Here is a 14,984-nt window from a genome sequence, read left to right on the forward strand (position 1 = left end):
TTCTAGGGCCTCAGAGAGGGGCAGGGGGGTGGGTCACTGTATGGCAGGGCTGGGAGGGGGACCCTCCTGGGCACCCTTCTGGGACCTGGCCACCAGTCCTCTCCCAGGACCCAACATTGGGTGCCGCTCCTCTGCCCTCAGGGTGGCCCCTACTTGCCCCGAGGGACCAGCAGCTCCCCACCCCCACGAGCTTGCCCCCACCTCCCCTCAGTGCCCATCCTCCCCCCACCCAGGATGCAGGGCACAGACCCCACCTCTCACTGCACCCACCTCTGGGAGCAGGGAGTGGGGCTTGGCCTTTCACCCACGGCAGCGCCAGGGCCAGACTCAGACTGGGGGTAGGAACCAGGGTAGGGCCAGCGCTGAGTTCCCCCTCTCCGCTTGTTGGCAAAACTACAGTGGTCCAAGAGAAAGTCACGGGCAGAGGGGGCTGCCGGGGGCTCAGACGGGGCTGCTTGGGTTGGGGGGCAGCAGTCCCTGGCAGGGACTCCAAGAGATCCACCTCCCCTGTCTTGCTTCTGTAGCCTTGGAGCCAAACTGCCCCCCGAGCACGGATCCGGGCAGGTTCCCCGCCCAGTGAGTCCTTCAGAGTCCAGGGGGCACTGGTGGGAAACCCTCCGTCCGTTCCCGCGGCCCAGCTCTCCCCTGGGCTAGCAGGTGTCCACGAGGTAGTCGAAATGACGGAACGCCTCCTGCTCGGCAGCGGTGAGCGGGCGCGGCTCGCGGGGCGGCGTCAGCGCGGGCGCCTCGGCCGTGAACTCCTCGTCGAAGTTGCTGATGTCCTCACGCCCCTTGATGATGGGGACGAAGGGGGGAGGGAGCCGCCGGGCCAGCAGGGCCTCCCAGTCAATGACCTGAGGGGGGGAGCGGAGCAGTGAGCGAGTGGGGGTGGCTGCAGCCAGACTGGGAGTTAGCCCTGCCCTTGGGAACCTCCACCAGGCTAGGCCAGACTGGCCCTGGCCAAACCTGGGGCAGCAGAAGGCAGCTGCAGGATGGAAGGCACAGCAGGGGGCGCTCTCCCCTGCTGCAATGCCCCCGTGCAGCACCAGGGGGCGCTGTTGTCTAACATGATCTTAGTCCAAGGGGGCTGCACTTCATCCTGGATATGGGGAGAGGGGGCATCGCCTCCTGCTGGCTGAGCCAGGCATGGCCGTGCCAGCATCCACAGGGGGCATCCCAGCAGGAGCCAGGCTGTAGCCAGGGATGGGGGCTGCAGAGGAGGGTTGTTCTGTCTGGAGTGGGGGGATGGCTGCAGGGCAGGATGTTTGGGGAAGAAGGAGGGGGGTTAACATGGGGGTGGGGACTGACCCTGAAGAACGGCTGCTTCTTGACGTCCTCGGCGTCCCGCTCGCTGGAGCCCAGGCGACGCTCCGGATTCCTGCGCAGGAGCTGGACAGAGACACAGTCACCCTCCAGCGCCCTTCCCCCACCCCACTCTCCATCCCCAGGAACCCATCCCTGCCCCTGCTCTCCATCCCTGGAGACCCCTCACGCCCACTCTCCATCCCCAGGGGAACACAGACACTGCACTGAGCCACCCTTCCTGATCCCCACCCAGAGCAGAGCCCTGGAGCATGTGGATGGCTTGACCGGATGAGCCATATGCTGGAGGGGCAGGAGCTGCTCCATGCGGGGGGCAGGGCCCCAACCTCCCCTTGGTGCCCATCCCTGCCCCGGCATCTGGCCCCTCCCCCCAGAGCCCACCCCCTGCTCCAACAGGCCCTTCGGGAGCTGCCCTGTTCTCTGGCCCAGCCCTGGCATGTGTGTGATGGGGTGAAGGCCTGGCGCACTCACCCGGCGCATGACGCCGATGGCCTCGGTGGACAGGAAGCGGGGGTACCGCACCTCGTCATTCACGATGCTGTCAAACACCTCCTCCTCGTCATCGCCTGGGAATGGGGACTGCGGGGGGAGCCGGGGGGCAGGTCAACGTCCTCTCGGCTCAGAGCGACCCCCAGTGCAAACCTGCCACCACCCTGCCCCAAGCGCCCCCCCAAACCCCACTGGCCTGAGCCCACGCACCTCAGTCCTGACCCAGTCCCCCACCCTGAACCAAGTGCCCCCCACCCCATGCCCCCGCCTGAGACCCAGCCCAGCCCTCCCCAGCCCAAGCCACACCGCCTCCCTGCTGGGAGCACCCCTCTGAACTAGTCCTCACTCTGGCCCCTCCCCCACCTACCTGCCCCTCCAACTGCCCTCCCCCACCCCCACCAGCCCTGGGGTGGCCATGTGAAGGCCCATTTTAACCCCTTCCACTAGCTGTTCTGCTGTGGCTCAGCTGAGTTTTGGAGTGGGGGGGCACGACTACAACTCGGTTAGAGCTGGAGTGCGGACGGGAGCTGGCTGTGCCCTGCTAAACACTTCGGGCTGGGGGAGGGCCCGTCCACACTACAAAGTGTGACAATGTTGGAAGCAGAATCAGGGCTGGTCCATGTCGGAACCAGGTGCCCTAATGCGTTTAAGAACACAGGGTCCGGGGGGACAGAGCAGCTGAGCACTGGAAGCCCAGCTCTGTTCACTTACCAGGCTTGGAGCCCGGCAGTGCAGCAACCAGGCTGCTGGGGGTCAGGACTCCCGGGTTCTATCCCCACTGCTGGGAAGGGAGTGGGGTCTAATGATTAGAGCGGGGGGGCGGAGGGCCAGGACTCCTGGGTTCTATCCCTGGCTCTGGAAGGGAAGTAGGGTCCAGTGGTTACAGCGGGGGGGTGGGGGGGTGTTGAGGGTCATAAGAACATAAGAAAGGCCGTACCGGGTCAGACCAAAGGTCCATCTAGCCCAGTATCTGTCTACCGACAGTGGCCAATGCCAGGTGCCCCTGAGGGAGTGAACCTAACAGGCAATGATCAAGTGATCTCTCTCCTGCCATCCATCTCCATCCTCTGACGAACAGAGGCTAGGGACACCATTCTTACCCACCCTGGCTAATAGCCATTTATGGACTTAGCCACCATGAAGTTATCCAGTCCCCTTTTAAACATTGTTATAGTCCTAGCCTTCACAACCTCCTCAGGTAAGGAGTTCCACAAGTTGACTGTGCGCTGCGTGAAGAAGAACTTCCTTTTATTTGTTTTAAACCTGCTGCCTATTAATTTCATTTGGTGACCCCTAGTTCTTGTATTATGGGAATAAGTAAATAACTTTTCCTTATCCACTTTCTCAACACCACTCATGATTTTATATACCTCTATCATGTCCCCCCTTAGTCTTCTCTTTTCCAAACTGAAGAGTCCTAGCCTCTTTAATCTTTCCTCATATGGGACCCTCTCTAAACCCCTAATCATTTTAGTTGCTCTTTTCTGAACCTTTTCTAGTGCTAGAATATCTTTTTTGAGGTGAGGAGACCACATCTGTACACAGTATTCGAGATGTGGGCGTACCATGGATTTATATAAGGGCAATAATATATTCTCAGTCTTATTCTCTACCCCTTTTTAATGATTCCTAACATCCTGTTTGCTTTTTTGACCGCCTCTGCACACTGCGTGGACATCTTCAGAGAACTATCCACAATAACTCCAAGATCTTTTTCCTGACTCGTTGTAGCTAAATTAGCCCCCATCATGTTGTATGTATAGTTGGGGTTATTTTTTCCAATGTGCATTACTTTACATTTCTCCACATTAAATTTCATTTGCCATTTTGTTGCCCAATCACTTAGTTTTGTGAGATCTTTTTGAAGTTCTTCACAATCTGCTTTGGTCTTAACTATCTTGAGTAGTTTAGTATCATCTGCAAACTTTGCCACCTCACTGTTTACCCCTTTCTCCAGATCATTTATGAATAAATTGAATAGGATTGGTCCTAGGACTGACCCTTGGGGAACACCACTAGTTACCCCTCTCCATTCTGAGAATTTACCATTAATTCCTACCCTTTGTTCCCTGTCCTTTAACCAGTTCTCAATCCATGAAAGGACCTTTCCTTTTATCCCATGACAGCTTAATTTACATAAGAGCCTTTGGTGAGGGACCTTGTCAAAGGCTTTCTGGAAATCTAAGTACACTATGTCCACCGGATCCCCCTTGTCCACATGTTTGTTGACCCCTTCAGAGAACTCTAATAGATTAGTAAGACACGATTTCCCTTTACAGAAACCATGTTGACTATTGCTCAAGAGTTTATGTTTTTCTATGTGTCTGACAATTTTATTCTTTACTATTGTTTCAACTAATTTGCCCGGTACCGATGTTAGACTTACCGGTCTGTAATTGCCGGGATCACCCCTAGAGCCCTTTTTAAATATTGGCGTTACATTAGCTAACTTCCAGTCATTGGGTACCGAAGCCGATTTAAAGGACAGGTTACAAACCTTAGTTAATAGTTCCGCAACTTCACATTTGAGTTCTTTCAGAACTCTTGGGTGAATGCCATCTGGTCCCGGTGACTTGTTAATGTTGAGTTTATCAATTAATTCCAAAACCTCCTCTAGTGATACTTCAATCTGTGACAGTTCCTCAGATTTGTCACCTACAAAAGCCAGCTCAGGTTTGGGAATCTCCCTAACATCCTCAGCCGTGAAGACTGAAGCAAAGAATCCATTTAGTTTCTCCGCAATGACTTTATCATCTTTAAGCGCTCCTTTTGTATTTTCATCGTCAAGGGGCCCCACTGGTTGTTTAGCTGGGTTCCTGCTTCTGATGTACTTAAAAAACATTTTGTTATTACCTTTGGAGTTTTTGGCTAGCCGTTCTTCAAACTCCTCTTTGGCTTTTCTTATTACACTCTTGCACTTAAGTTGGCAGTGTTTGTGCTCCTTTCTATTTGCCTCACTAGGATTTGACTTCCACTGTTTAAAGGAAGTCTTTTTATCTCTCACTGCTTCTTTTACATGGTTGTTAAGCCACAGTGGCTCTTTTTTAGTTCTTTTACTGTTTTTCTTAATTTGGGGTATACATTGAAGTTGGGCCTCTATTATGGTGTCTTTAAAAAGGGCCCACGCAACTTGCAGGGATTTCACTTTAGTCACTCTACCTTTTAACTTTTGTCTAACTAACCCCCTCATTTTTGTATAGTTCCCCCTTTTGAAATTAAATGCCACAGTATTGGGCTGTTGAGGTGTTCTTCCCACCACAGGGATGTTGAATGTTATTGTATTATGGTCACTATTTCCAAGGGGTCCTGCTATAGTTACCTCTTGGACCAGCGCCTACGCTCCACTCAGGATTAAATCTAGAGTCGCCTCTCCCCTTGTGGGTTCCCGTACCAGCTGCTCCATGAAGCAGTCATTTAAAGTATCGAGAAATTTACACTCCCCCGTCCATTAGCAATGCTGCTGCTAAAGCCATCTGCCTGGGTCATCGCCCAGGCCACGGCACCCCTCCCTTGGCCACTCCTCTTCCCTCACCCTGGCAAATCCTTCCCCCCTCCCCCCTGCACAGCTTAGCCCCGACTTCTCACTACCTGCTATCATATCACAAGCTCAGAGAGACCCCCTCCTTAGCCTGATTCCCCACAGTCCCCTCCACCCTCCATTCCCTGAGCAGATCCATAAAGCCAGCAGCTCATCCTGCTTTGAATCCCGCCCCCCCCGGTGCCCCGCTCTGCAATGATGCAGATAGGAAACTGAAAGCTGGTGCTTGTTAGACTGGTGGAGAGCTGCCCTCACATTGCTGCCTGGCCACAGATAGAGTGCAGAGCTGGTGTGTGCAGTTACTGCTGCTAGGTCCCTCCTTAACCCACAAAGTCCTCGGGGCAGCGATTCGCATTCATCTGTGCAGCACCTGGTGCCCTGGTCTTGACTGAGCCTCTAGGTACTGTTGTAACATAAGTGATAAAAAACCATTATCTCAGTGTGTCCAGAACTCTCCCCTTCCTGGAGAAGATACCACCCTGCCCTCCGCCCCTGTGACCCAGGGACCTCTTGGTGCCAGCTGGCAGAGGGGGACATAGAGGGACAAGGTTGCCCTGAGTTCACCAAAAGAAAGCCACGTAAGGTGTCTGCTGACAGCCTGTCACACACATCAATCATTACGAGACGTACGTGCAGAAAATATGTGAGGAGTTCTGGGTATACGCTGAAAATGATGTGCTCTAAGCATTACTGTTAAAAGCCGGTCAGTCATGCTTGGAGACAAACTCCTCCAGACAGGAGGTGGGAGACCCTATCGCCCTGGCCTGGTGCATTGTGTATGTCACACCAGAAGTCTCTTAGTGAAGTGAGTCAAATGCTAATGAAGAGCTCGCAGAGATTTCAGAAGCAAAGGAACAGGAAGAGGTAGACAGTGGGGGATGGGGGCCTGTTTTCAGGAGAAGATCCGAGTTCTGCGCTGGTATTTCTGGGCACGCAGAGAGACTCTGGTGACGAGAAGCTGCCAGCAGGGTCGATCTGATGAAGGGGGGTCCCAGCCATGCTGGTTGAAAAGGCCTGGAGGTAAACTTGGCTGCAGGAGACAGCCTGTCTTGTGGGTTACGTTGAGGCTCTAGAAAGTTTTATGTGTAATCCTGTGTTTCCAGTCCTCAGACCTACTGCCATTGAAGTCTCTGATAATAAACTCGTTCTCGTTTTCACTGTGGCTGTAGCTAGGTGCGGTGTGTTAAGCGGAGCGATGATCCTGAGTTCAGACCACTGAGCTGGTGTGCACTGTTCCTTGGGGAGCAGACTCGGAGGGTTCTGTGATTGTTCTGGATCAGGGCTTAGCCCTCCAGAGGGATGCTCAGAGGACTCAGGGCTGGTATATGCCTATCGCTGACCTGTACAGACAGAGTGAGGCCGGGGCAGGCCTGGGAGGCCGGGTTTGTGCTGTCAGGCGCTGGGGGAGTCACAGAGCTGATCCACAGCAGGCCCAGACAAGACTCTCATGCTAAGAGCAAGTGGTAGTGAAGGGTCTGGGTACTGCTGGGGAGCGTCACAGTGGCATAGTTGGCCGGATCTATACTCAGTTTGCTGGTTAGCTAAGGGTCACGCTCCAGGCACTTGTATACAGTTAATGTAGATACCTGGAGGCTCAAGGTAAAGAGAAGGCTGTGGTTTGTTGTTCTCGGTGTGTTTCTTTTGAGTAAGGGAATGGAGCAGCAGGAAAGGCAGGGTCATGCTGGAGGCACCAGGAAGCAGTGAGAAGAGTGGCTCACTCCCAGACACAGCACAGACACACCCGTACAGTGCACAGACTCCCAGAGCTGCTCTCCCTGGAGCCCTGGTCAGCTCCCACGGGCTGCTCTCTGCAGCTCCACATTCCCAGGCTCTCCAGCTAGGAGCTAAGGTGAGTCTTTCTGTACAGAGCAGCCTGCCTGCTCCTTTGAGTCTCTCCCTGGCCGTCCAGCCAGCTGCACTGGTGTAAATCGTGTCTAAACTAGGGGCTTGTTGTAGCAGGGGCTAATATCAAGCCACTTCTGCCACAGTTTGGGTCCAGTAATTCCCCGCTGTGCTGCGGGACACCCCAGAGAGCAGTGCTCTCAGCAGCTGGTCCCAGCTTGCTGCTCCTTTCCACTGTGCTCTGCATGTTTCCAGGGAGCACGTCCCGACTGCTGCCCCACAGCCTCCTGCAACAGGGTTTCTGATCCCCACCAGGCTCCATTTGCCATTTGCCTCACACATTCCAGTGTCCACATCCCAGTGGGCTCTGGGCCCCCAGCTCCTCTGCATGGAAGGGAGATGCTCCCAGGGGAACAACAGGTCTGTCTGTGGCCCCTGCTGGCCTGTTGCAGGAGGCTGTGCCAATATGTGGCAGAAGAGGCTTGTTTCTCCCTGGCTGATAGCTGCCCACGGCCTGCTGACCAGGCACTCACAGCAGCTGCCACGTTTTCCCCATAAACATGCAGCTGGTTCATTACATGGAGTGGAAGCGAGGGAGCCTGGGAGCTCTCCAGCCTTGCTGACACCCTCCCTTCTCCTGGCCTTTCCCCCAGGTCACCTTGAGCATCTTCGAGCTGGCCACGGCTGCCGGGATCCCATGCGAAATTGACCCAGCCCTGGTGACTGCACTTTCCAACCTGAAGACAGGTAAGAGCCAGGCTGGGAGCTGCCAGGCCAGGTCACAGCAGGGTCCCTCTAGCCCAGTCTCCCAGCGCTGACACCGCCCTGGGTTCTGGCTGCACTCGCACATTCAGTCGTGTTTTAAAATGTGATTGTGAATCGTGATGCACGCTTCTGTCCCAGCTCACACACACGTGCGCTAGAGACGTTTGTGTCTGGAGCAATACTCAGCTTCCACAAGGGAGGGGCTCTGGAGGGGGTAGGCCCTGTCTACACTAGAAAGTGGTAGAGTTTTAACTCTCAGTCTAGTCAAAGCAGTACATCCCCACCCAGCATGAATGCAGTTACTGCAGTTTAAAGGGGCTTTATGCCAGTGCAGCGATTCCCCACTAGGGCTGGTGCCAGTGTGACTATATCGGTACAATATTACCCCCCACACCTGACAGACCCAAAACAGGACACTTCCGAGTGAGGAGCAGGTCTTAGTTAGCCAAGTGCTTTGATGATCCAAGTGCTAAGGTGACCTTGAGCAAGTCACTGCCCTGCTCTGTGCCTCAGTTTCCCCTCTGTAAAATGGGAATGGTGATAGTGACCTTTGGGTTCTCTTCATTAAGGGCTTGTTATTAGAGAAGCCCATAGTAAGGGGGAATTGCCTTACCCTGAAGCATCTGGCACCGGAGGCAGAACCCATCACTAGCTCTGCAGTAGCTGCCTCCATGCAGTGAGTGAAGCCAATAAAGATTTGGGCAGGGATGACACATACCCCTTAATAACACACGTAGCATTGTCACAGGTGCCGCAGCTGATCCAGGGATGTTCCAGGGACACAGCCAGGATCCCCGTGGCTCTGGTCCCCTGGCTGTCTGCACGTCGCCCACCAGCCTGGGACACCCAAGGGAGCTCTCCCTTCCCCCACCACTTTGGTATTTTTTTCCGTGGTGCACATGCAGCTTCAAGCGAATCTGAGCAGTGTCAGTTCTGTTCAGCAAAACTCAAAGCTCCGGAGCAGCAGGGACCTGGCTCCATCTATCAGATAATTTACTGGCCTGTCACAGCCACTGGGTGATTTTCTATATATATATTTGTGAGTCTGTCGAGTAGCCAAGCCGGAGAGAAGAATGGGGAGCGTAAACCGAGCTTATTACTGAAATCTCTGGTTGTGCATCTTCTCCCTCTCTGCCTGATAGACAGTTCGTCCCCTGAGGAGGAGTACAAGTCAGCTTGTCTGCTGCTGGTCTTCGTGGCTGTATCTCTGCCGCTCCTCGCCTCCGACCCCTTCTCCGTGTACAGCGTCGAGATGGACGGTAAGAGGCCGGGACGGGCTGTTTTCCAAACGCCGGAATCTGTTCACCCGCCGCACATGCCGATAAATGGCCCAGTGGCACCGTCTGAGCTTTTGTTGTCACTGCTCCAGGACTAGATCCCCATCCTGCCCTGCAGGGGGCGTCCCTGGCCACCACACTGCTGTCCTGGGTGAATGGCCCCGGGGCTGCTCAGGCTGCAGGGCAGTTTGTGGAAGTTCTTGTTACAAAACACACACTCCCAGGAAACGGGCCCTTGTTTCACATGTTGATCCGCACTCAACCTCAACCAGCATTAGTGGAAAGGCTCGGTGGGGTCCCGGAGCTGTTGAACACAGGCCTGGCTCACATTTCAAGGGAACCTGCCCCAGCTGACATGTTTAATTATTTCTATAAGTCATTTGTCAAGAAAAGTACAGAAACGAACAAAGGAAAAGGCCCAAGTCTCCCTGCTGGGACAGGGCTGCTTGCGCAGGTCGTATCAGTGACAAGCAGGGGAGTTCGCAGCATTAGGCTCTGATCCTGCCCCAGGAACACAGGACTGGAAGGACCCTCGCGTCCCAACCCCTGCAATTGCCAGCAGCCCCGTCAGAGCATCCCCTTCCTAAACATCTCAAGCTCCATCTTCCAACCTGAACCTCCTTCCTCTGATGGTTAGAAACCTGCTTCTCATTTCCAGCCTCCGTTTATCCCTGGCCAGTTTATCCCCGACCCCAGGGGTTCCTGTGCCAGCCTTGTCCTTTGGCGTCAACAGCTCTTCCCCCCTCTGGCATTTCCCCCCAAAGGGTTTGCAGAGAGCGGCCCCCTCCCTCTCCGCCTCGCTTGATAGGCTGAGCCAGTCTCCCCTGTAAGATCAGCTCACCATCCCTGGCCATCCTAGCAGCCCTTCTCTGCGCCTCGTTCCCATCAGCGAGGGTGGCCACAGCTGCACCCGGTATTCCGGAGGTGGTCTCCCGAGTGCCATGTCAATGGCATTAATACTTCCCTAGCTCTGCTGCCAATACCTCCTCAGACCGTAAGCGCTGGAGTCACCCCAGTGTCTTCAGTGAGGTTGAGATGCACATGTATAAGTGCTCCCAGGATCGGGCCCTTAGAGGCAGGGGTGGTGTCTTTGTAGCAGTGCAGCACCCGGCGCGCTGTTGATCACGCAGGGGACTGGGGGTGCTGTAAGGAGACAAGCACAGCCTCTCTGCCCAGCCGCAGTTCAGTGCGCTGTGAGTACCAAGCCCCCTGTCTCCTTCTCCCTGCAGGTTACAGCAACAATATCCACTGCCTGGCCAAAGCCATTATCCACGTGTCTGCCGCACTCTTCATCATCCACAGCAAGAACATCGAGACACACCTCAAGGAGTTCCTGCTGGTGAGAGGCTGCGGGCGGGTCTCATTCCACGCAGCGGGCTTGTGCGCCAGGTGTACTGCCCCCGAGGGCATGCCGGGAGTACTGCGCCCGAGGGCATGCTGGGAGTACTGCGCCCGAGGGCATGCTGGGAGTACTGCTTCCTAGAGCATGCTGGGAGTACTGCGCCCGAGGGCATGCTGGGAGTACTGCTTCCTAGAGCATGCTGGGAGTACTGCGCCCGAGGGCATGCCGGGAGTACTGCTTCCTAGAGCATGCTGGGAGTACTGCGCCCGAGGGCATGCTGGGAGTACTGTGCCCGAGGGCATGCTGGGAGTACTGCTTCCTAGAGCATGCTGGGAGTACTGCGCCCGAGGGCATGCCGGGAGTACTGCGCCCGAGGGCATGCTGGGAGTACTGCTTCCTAGAGCATGCTGGGAGTACTGCGCCCGAGGGCATGCTGGGAGTACTGCTTCCTAGAGCATGCTGGGAGTACTGCGCCCGAGGGCATGCCAGGAGTACTGCGCCCGAGGGCATACTGGAGTACTGCACCCGAGGGCATGCTGGGAGTACTGCTTCCTAGAGTATGCTGGGAGTACTGCGCCCGAGGGCATGCTGGGAGTACTGCGCCCGAGGGCATGCCAGGAGTACTGCTTCCTAGAGCATGCTGGGAGTACTGCGCCCGAGGGCATGCTGGGAGTACTGCGCCTGAGGGCATGCTGGAAGTACTCCCCTCGAGAGCGTACTGGAGTACTGCGCCCGAGGGCATGCTGGGAGTACTGCGCCCGAGGGTGAACTGAATGGTTCTCTCCAGTCGAACTGGAGCTCGCAGGATGTGGGTTATGATGTGCTCAGTGAATTCAGAGCTGCCTCTCACTGCTAGGTGGGCCATGCCTGAAACAGTTTGTTTATCCTCCAAATGGTCCAGCCCAGGTACATGGGAATGACCAGAGATTCAGCTACTCCAATGTTCTGCCTGAAAGCAGGTAATTTCCAGCTGTTAAGGCCAGAAGGGATCATTCTGATCACCCAGTCTGAGCTCCTGCCTAGCACCAGCCAGAGAGCCTCACCCACAGTGACCACAGCAAATACCGCCTGGGTCCCACAAGGTGGGTCATCATTGGCCCCCTCCTAGGCACCACTAGGTGCTTAGCAAGCGTGAAGTCACCCCGCAGCAATCACAGCACAGGGATGTGAGAGGGGAAGGCTGGCGGGACCTGCCTGATTCATCTCACACAGACCTTGGATTCGGGGCTCCGAGGGGCCTCCCACTCCCAGGTATGTGGCATTGGAGGCAGCTGGCATTGGGGGAAGGGCGGCAGTCCCAGTTAGTGTCTGTCCCTGCGGCAGGGAGCATCCAATGGGATGTGGATGGACACAGTCACCTGTGTTCCAGTCAAGCCACCTCCCTGCTCGGTGACATGCTAGCTGGTTCCCTTCTCCCGCCTGGCACCCAGCAGGGAGCAATGGGGAACCCATCCCCGCCGTACCTGCGCATTAGGAGAATCACTGAGCACACTAGAGCCCCCTCCCTCTTGCTGCCACCCCAGGCAGCCAGTGGGAGCTGTGGAGCTCAGCTGCTCTGGAAATCTGGCCATTGCTGGTGAGAACGTGAATCTTATCAGTGAGTTCTGCTAGCTGAGATTTTAACTGAGAACAGTTCCAACCCGTCCACACGGGGTGTGCATGTGCCTGAGGGCTCCATGGGGTTTTGTCATTAACCAAAGGTGACTTGGGGTCAGGACTCCTGGGATCTACTCTGAGCGCTGAAGGGAGTGTGGGCCCAGGGTAGAGCAGCAGTCTGGGAGGCAGGACTCTGGGCTTCTATTTTGAGGAACCCAGTGTGGACTATTGGTTAGAGCTGGGGGCCTGGCAGTCAGGACTCCTGGGTTCTATTCCTGATCCTACTGCGGGAGTTGGGTAAGTCCCTTCTCTTGGCCCCTGTTTTTTCCCTTCTGTAAAAGGGGGGTGATCTGACCCGGCTGTGGGTGTTCATTGACATGTGCAAAGTGCTTTGGGATGCTAGAGGCAGACAGGGGCTGAAGGTCAGTGAGAGCTGAGGACATCAAATCGAGCTCTCGTGGCCAGCCCAGGGTGAGTCCCATCTCAGTGGCCTGCAGCCGGGGCGGGTTAGAGCTGCCAGGCACATTCAGAAGAATGACTGAGGGGGGGGGCACTGTTTGTGGGTTCCAACTCAAGGCCCCTGAAGGTGCTGAGCATCCACTGCTCGTATTGGTTTTACCTGGTGTTTTAGCTGCTCAGCGTCCCTCAAAATCAGAGCTGGGGGTGGAGGGGTTTGTGCTGGGGGGGAGGGGAGAGTACCTTCAGCACAGATGCGGTCTGCCTACCCCTTTTGTACCCTCACTTTCACACCTGCAAAATGCCCTGCAGGCACGCGGCTGGGTCCTGGCACCCCTAACCCTTGATTGGCTTCAGAGGAGCCCGGTGGGGGCTGAGCAGTGAAGGGTACAGCTGAGTGGGATGGCTGGGTCCTGGTGTTTGATGCCAGCCCAGAGCTTGATGCTGTTATCTCTCATCAGATACATTTCTGGCGGATACGGGATAATGGGACTGCCAGTCTGTGACAGCTAGCAGCAAATATCTCCAATGGCCAGTGATGGGACACTAGCTGGGGCGGACTCTGGGTCTTGCCTACATGCTCAGGGCCTACGATCACCATATCTTGGGCCAGGAAGGAATTTCCCCTCGAGTCAGATTGGCAGAGGCCGTGGGGGGGTTTCGTCTTCCTCTGCAGCATGAGGCACGGGTCACTTGCAGGTGTAAACTAGTGTAAATGGTGGATTCTCTATAACCTGAAGTCGTTACATCCTGATTTGAGGACATCAGTAACTCAGCCAGAGGTTAGGGGTCTATTCCAGGAGACGGGGGGTGAGATTCTGTGGCCTGCGATGTGCAGGAGGTCAGACTAGATGATCACGATGGTCCCTTCTGGCCTTAAAGTCTACGAGTCTCCTTGTGACAGCCTGTCAATGAACCAAGGAGTTTGAAGTACGTTTGAGCCTGTGACTCTCTCAGCTCCCAAGACACAGGAGGGCCCGATCTCGCTGCAGTTAAACTCTCAATGACATCAGCACCAATCTGGCAGGTCCAGGCGGCTCAGCTTCTGCGTCACAGAGTCAGTGTTAGGTCAGAAGGGAGCTTGTGACTATGTAGTCTGAGCTGCTGCCTAGCCCAGGCCATGGCACTGCCCGGAGCTAATTCCTGGTTGAGCCGGAGTGAGGTTTATGGCCCAGCACATGGAGCAGTCCAGTCGCTCTGGCGGGGGAAGGGACTCTTCTGGGCAGTGCAAAGTGGTTGGTGGCTTCATTTAAAATCCAAATGAGTCCAGCTGGGCTGGCTGGGCAGCCAGTTCCCCCCTGAACGGGGTAAAGGCTGGCGGGAGGCTCTGGCATAGGCTGGGGGGTAAGGCCCCAGGGCAGGATTTGGGAAGAGCTGTAGTCTAATCCTGGCTCTGCTACTGACCTCATGTGTGACCTTGGACAAGTCACTTCACCTGCCTCTGCCCCTTTGTCTGTTTTCTTGCCTGTAAGGTCTTTGGGGAGGGGCTGTCTCCCGGTGTTTACCTGTCCAGCCCTGCCCTTTGGGTCTCTAGGCGCTGCTGTACTATCACAGAAGCTAATTAATCATGGCCCAGGGGAAAGTAGCAGGGAGCTGCTGCTGCTGAGTCTGTCAATAAACAATCATTCCTTCCCCGGGGAGTTCTTGTTTGAGCTCTTCAGAGACATTTAAATTCCTTTCGAGGAAAGAGAAACAAGCGAGAGCCTTTGGAGAGCAATACGATGGCATATTGGATAAGACTGCAATTTACTCCTATCTGCACAGCTCAATCTTGGCAGGGCTTTGCCTGCCCATCTGTTAAGCTGGGAGAATTTAGCGAGGGACAAGCCACTGCCCGGTTCCCAGTGCCTCCCGGGTCTTTTCTCTCCGAGTGGTTCAGGCTTTCCATGCTTTTGAGCCCTTGCTCCATGCAATTCTGGAGTCCCAAGGCCAGACACAAGGGAAATCAATCCTGTGCCATTCTCCCCAGCTCGCCGTGAGTGATTGATGGAGGAATTGGGGGATTGGAAAGGGCTTGTGCGTCAGACTTATTTTTGGCCTGTGGGAAAACAGCCAGCTAGGGAGTGAACCTGATTCATTGTTGATTAGAAACGTCAGAGATCACAAAACAAGCCAGTGGCGTCCTTTCTGTGGACTTTCACCTGCAGCCACAAACCCTGTCGAGAGCTCAGGGATCAGCTGCTGGTTTGGTCTGGCCTAGGATGGTAGTAACCAAAAGCTAGCATCTCCCGATGGCCCACAATGTGTAACGAGTTGTTAGTTCTCAGTTCACTTCCTACTGAAGAAGCATCACAGGGTAACAGACTTGTAAATTGTGCATTGGGCTAGCTTAGTCATTGCTGTAACATCTGGGCAT

At 55.2% G+C, this 14,984-nt stretch overlaps 1 protein-coding gene across 1 annotated transcript; it reads right to left on the bottom strand.

The window, feature by feature from the left end:
• Window positions 1-270: 270 nt before the first annotated feature.
• On the bottom strand, window positions 271-1,934 carry LOC120393259 (serine/threonine-protein kinase N1-like). The gene is made up of 3 exons (XM_039517813.1): window positions 1,795-1,934; window positions 1,309-1,389; window positions 271-854 (listed from the first exon to the last, which is right to left on the bottom strand). The coding sequence occupies exons 1-3, from the start codon at window positions 1,801-1,803 to the stop codon at window positions 651-653; spliced, it is 294 nt and encodes a 97-aa protein (XP_039373747.1). The 5' UTR covers window positions 1,804-1,934; the 3' UTR covers window positions 271-650.
• Between the last annotated feature and the right edge of the window lie 13,050 nt (window positions 1,935-14,984).

The sequence above is a fragment of the Mauremys reevesii genome, unplaced genomic scaffold (genome assembly GCF_016161935.1).
Source record: "Mauremys reevesii isolate NIE-2019 unplaced genomic scaffold, ASM1616193v1 Contig17, whole genome shotgun sequence".
Taxonomy (NCBI): Eukaryota; Metazoa; Chordata; order Testudines; family Geoemydidae; genus Mauremys; species Mauremys reevesii.

Bases quoted from the DNA above. Each gene is read 5' to 3' on its own strand.
- LOC120393259 (XM_039517813.1), bottom strand. The intron at 855-1,308 runs GTCAGTCCCCAC...TCCCCCCCTCAG, and splicing joins AGAAGCAGCCGTTCTTCAGG to GTCATTGACTGGGAGGCCCT.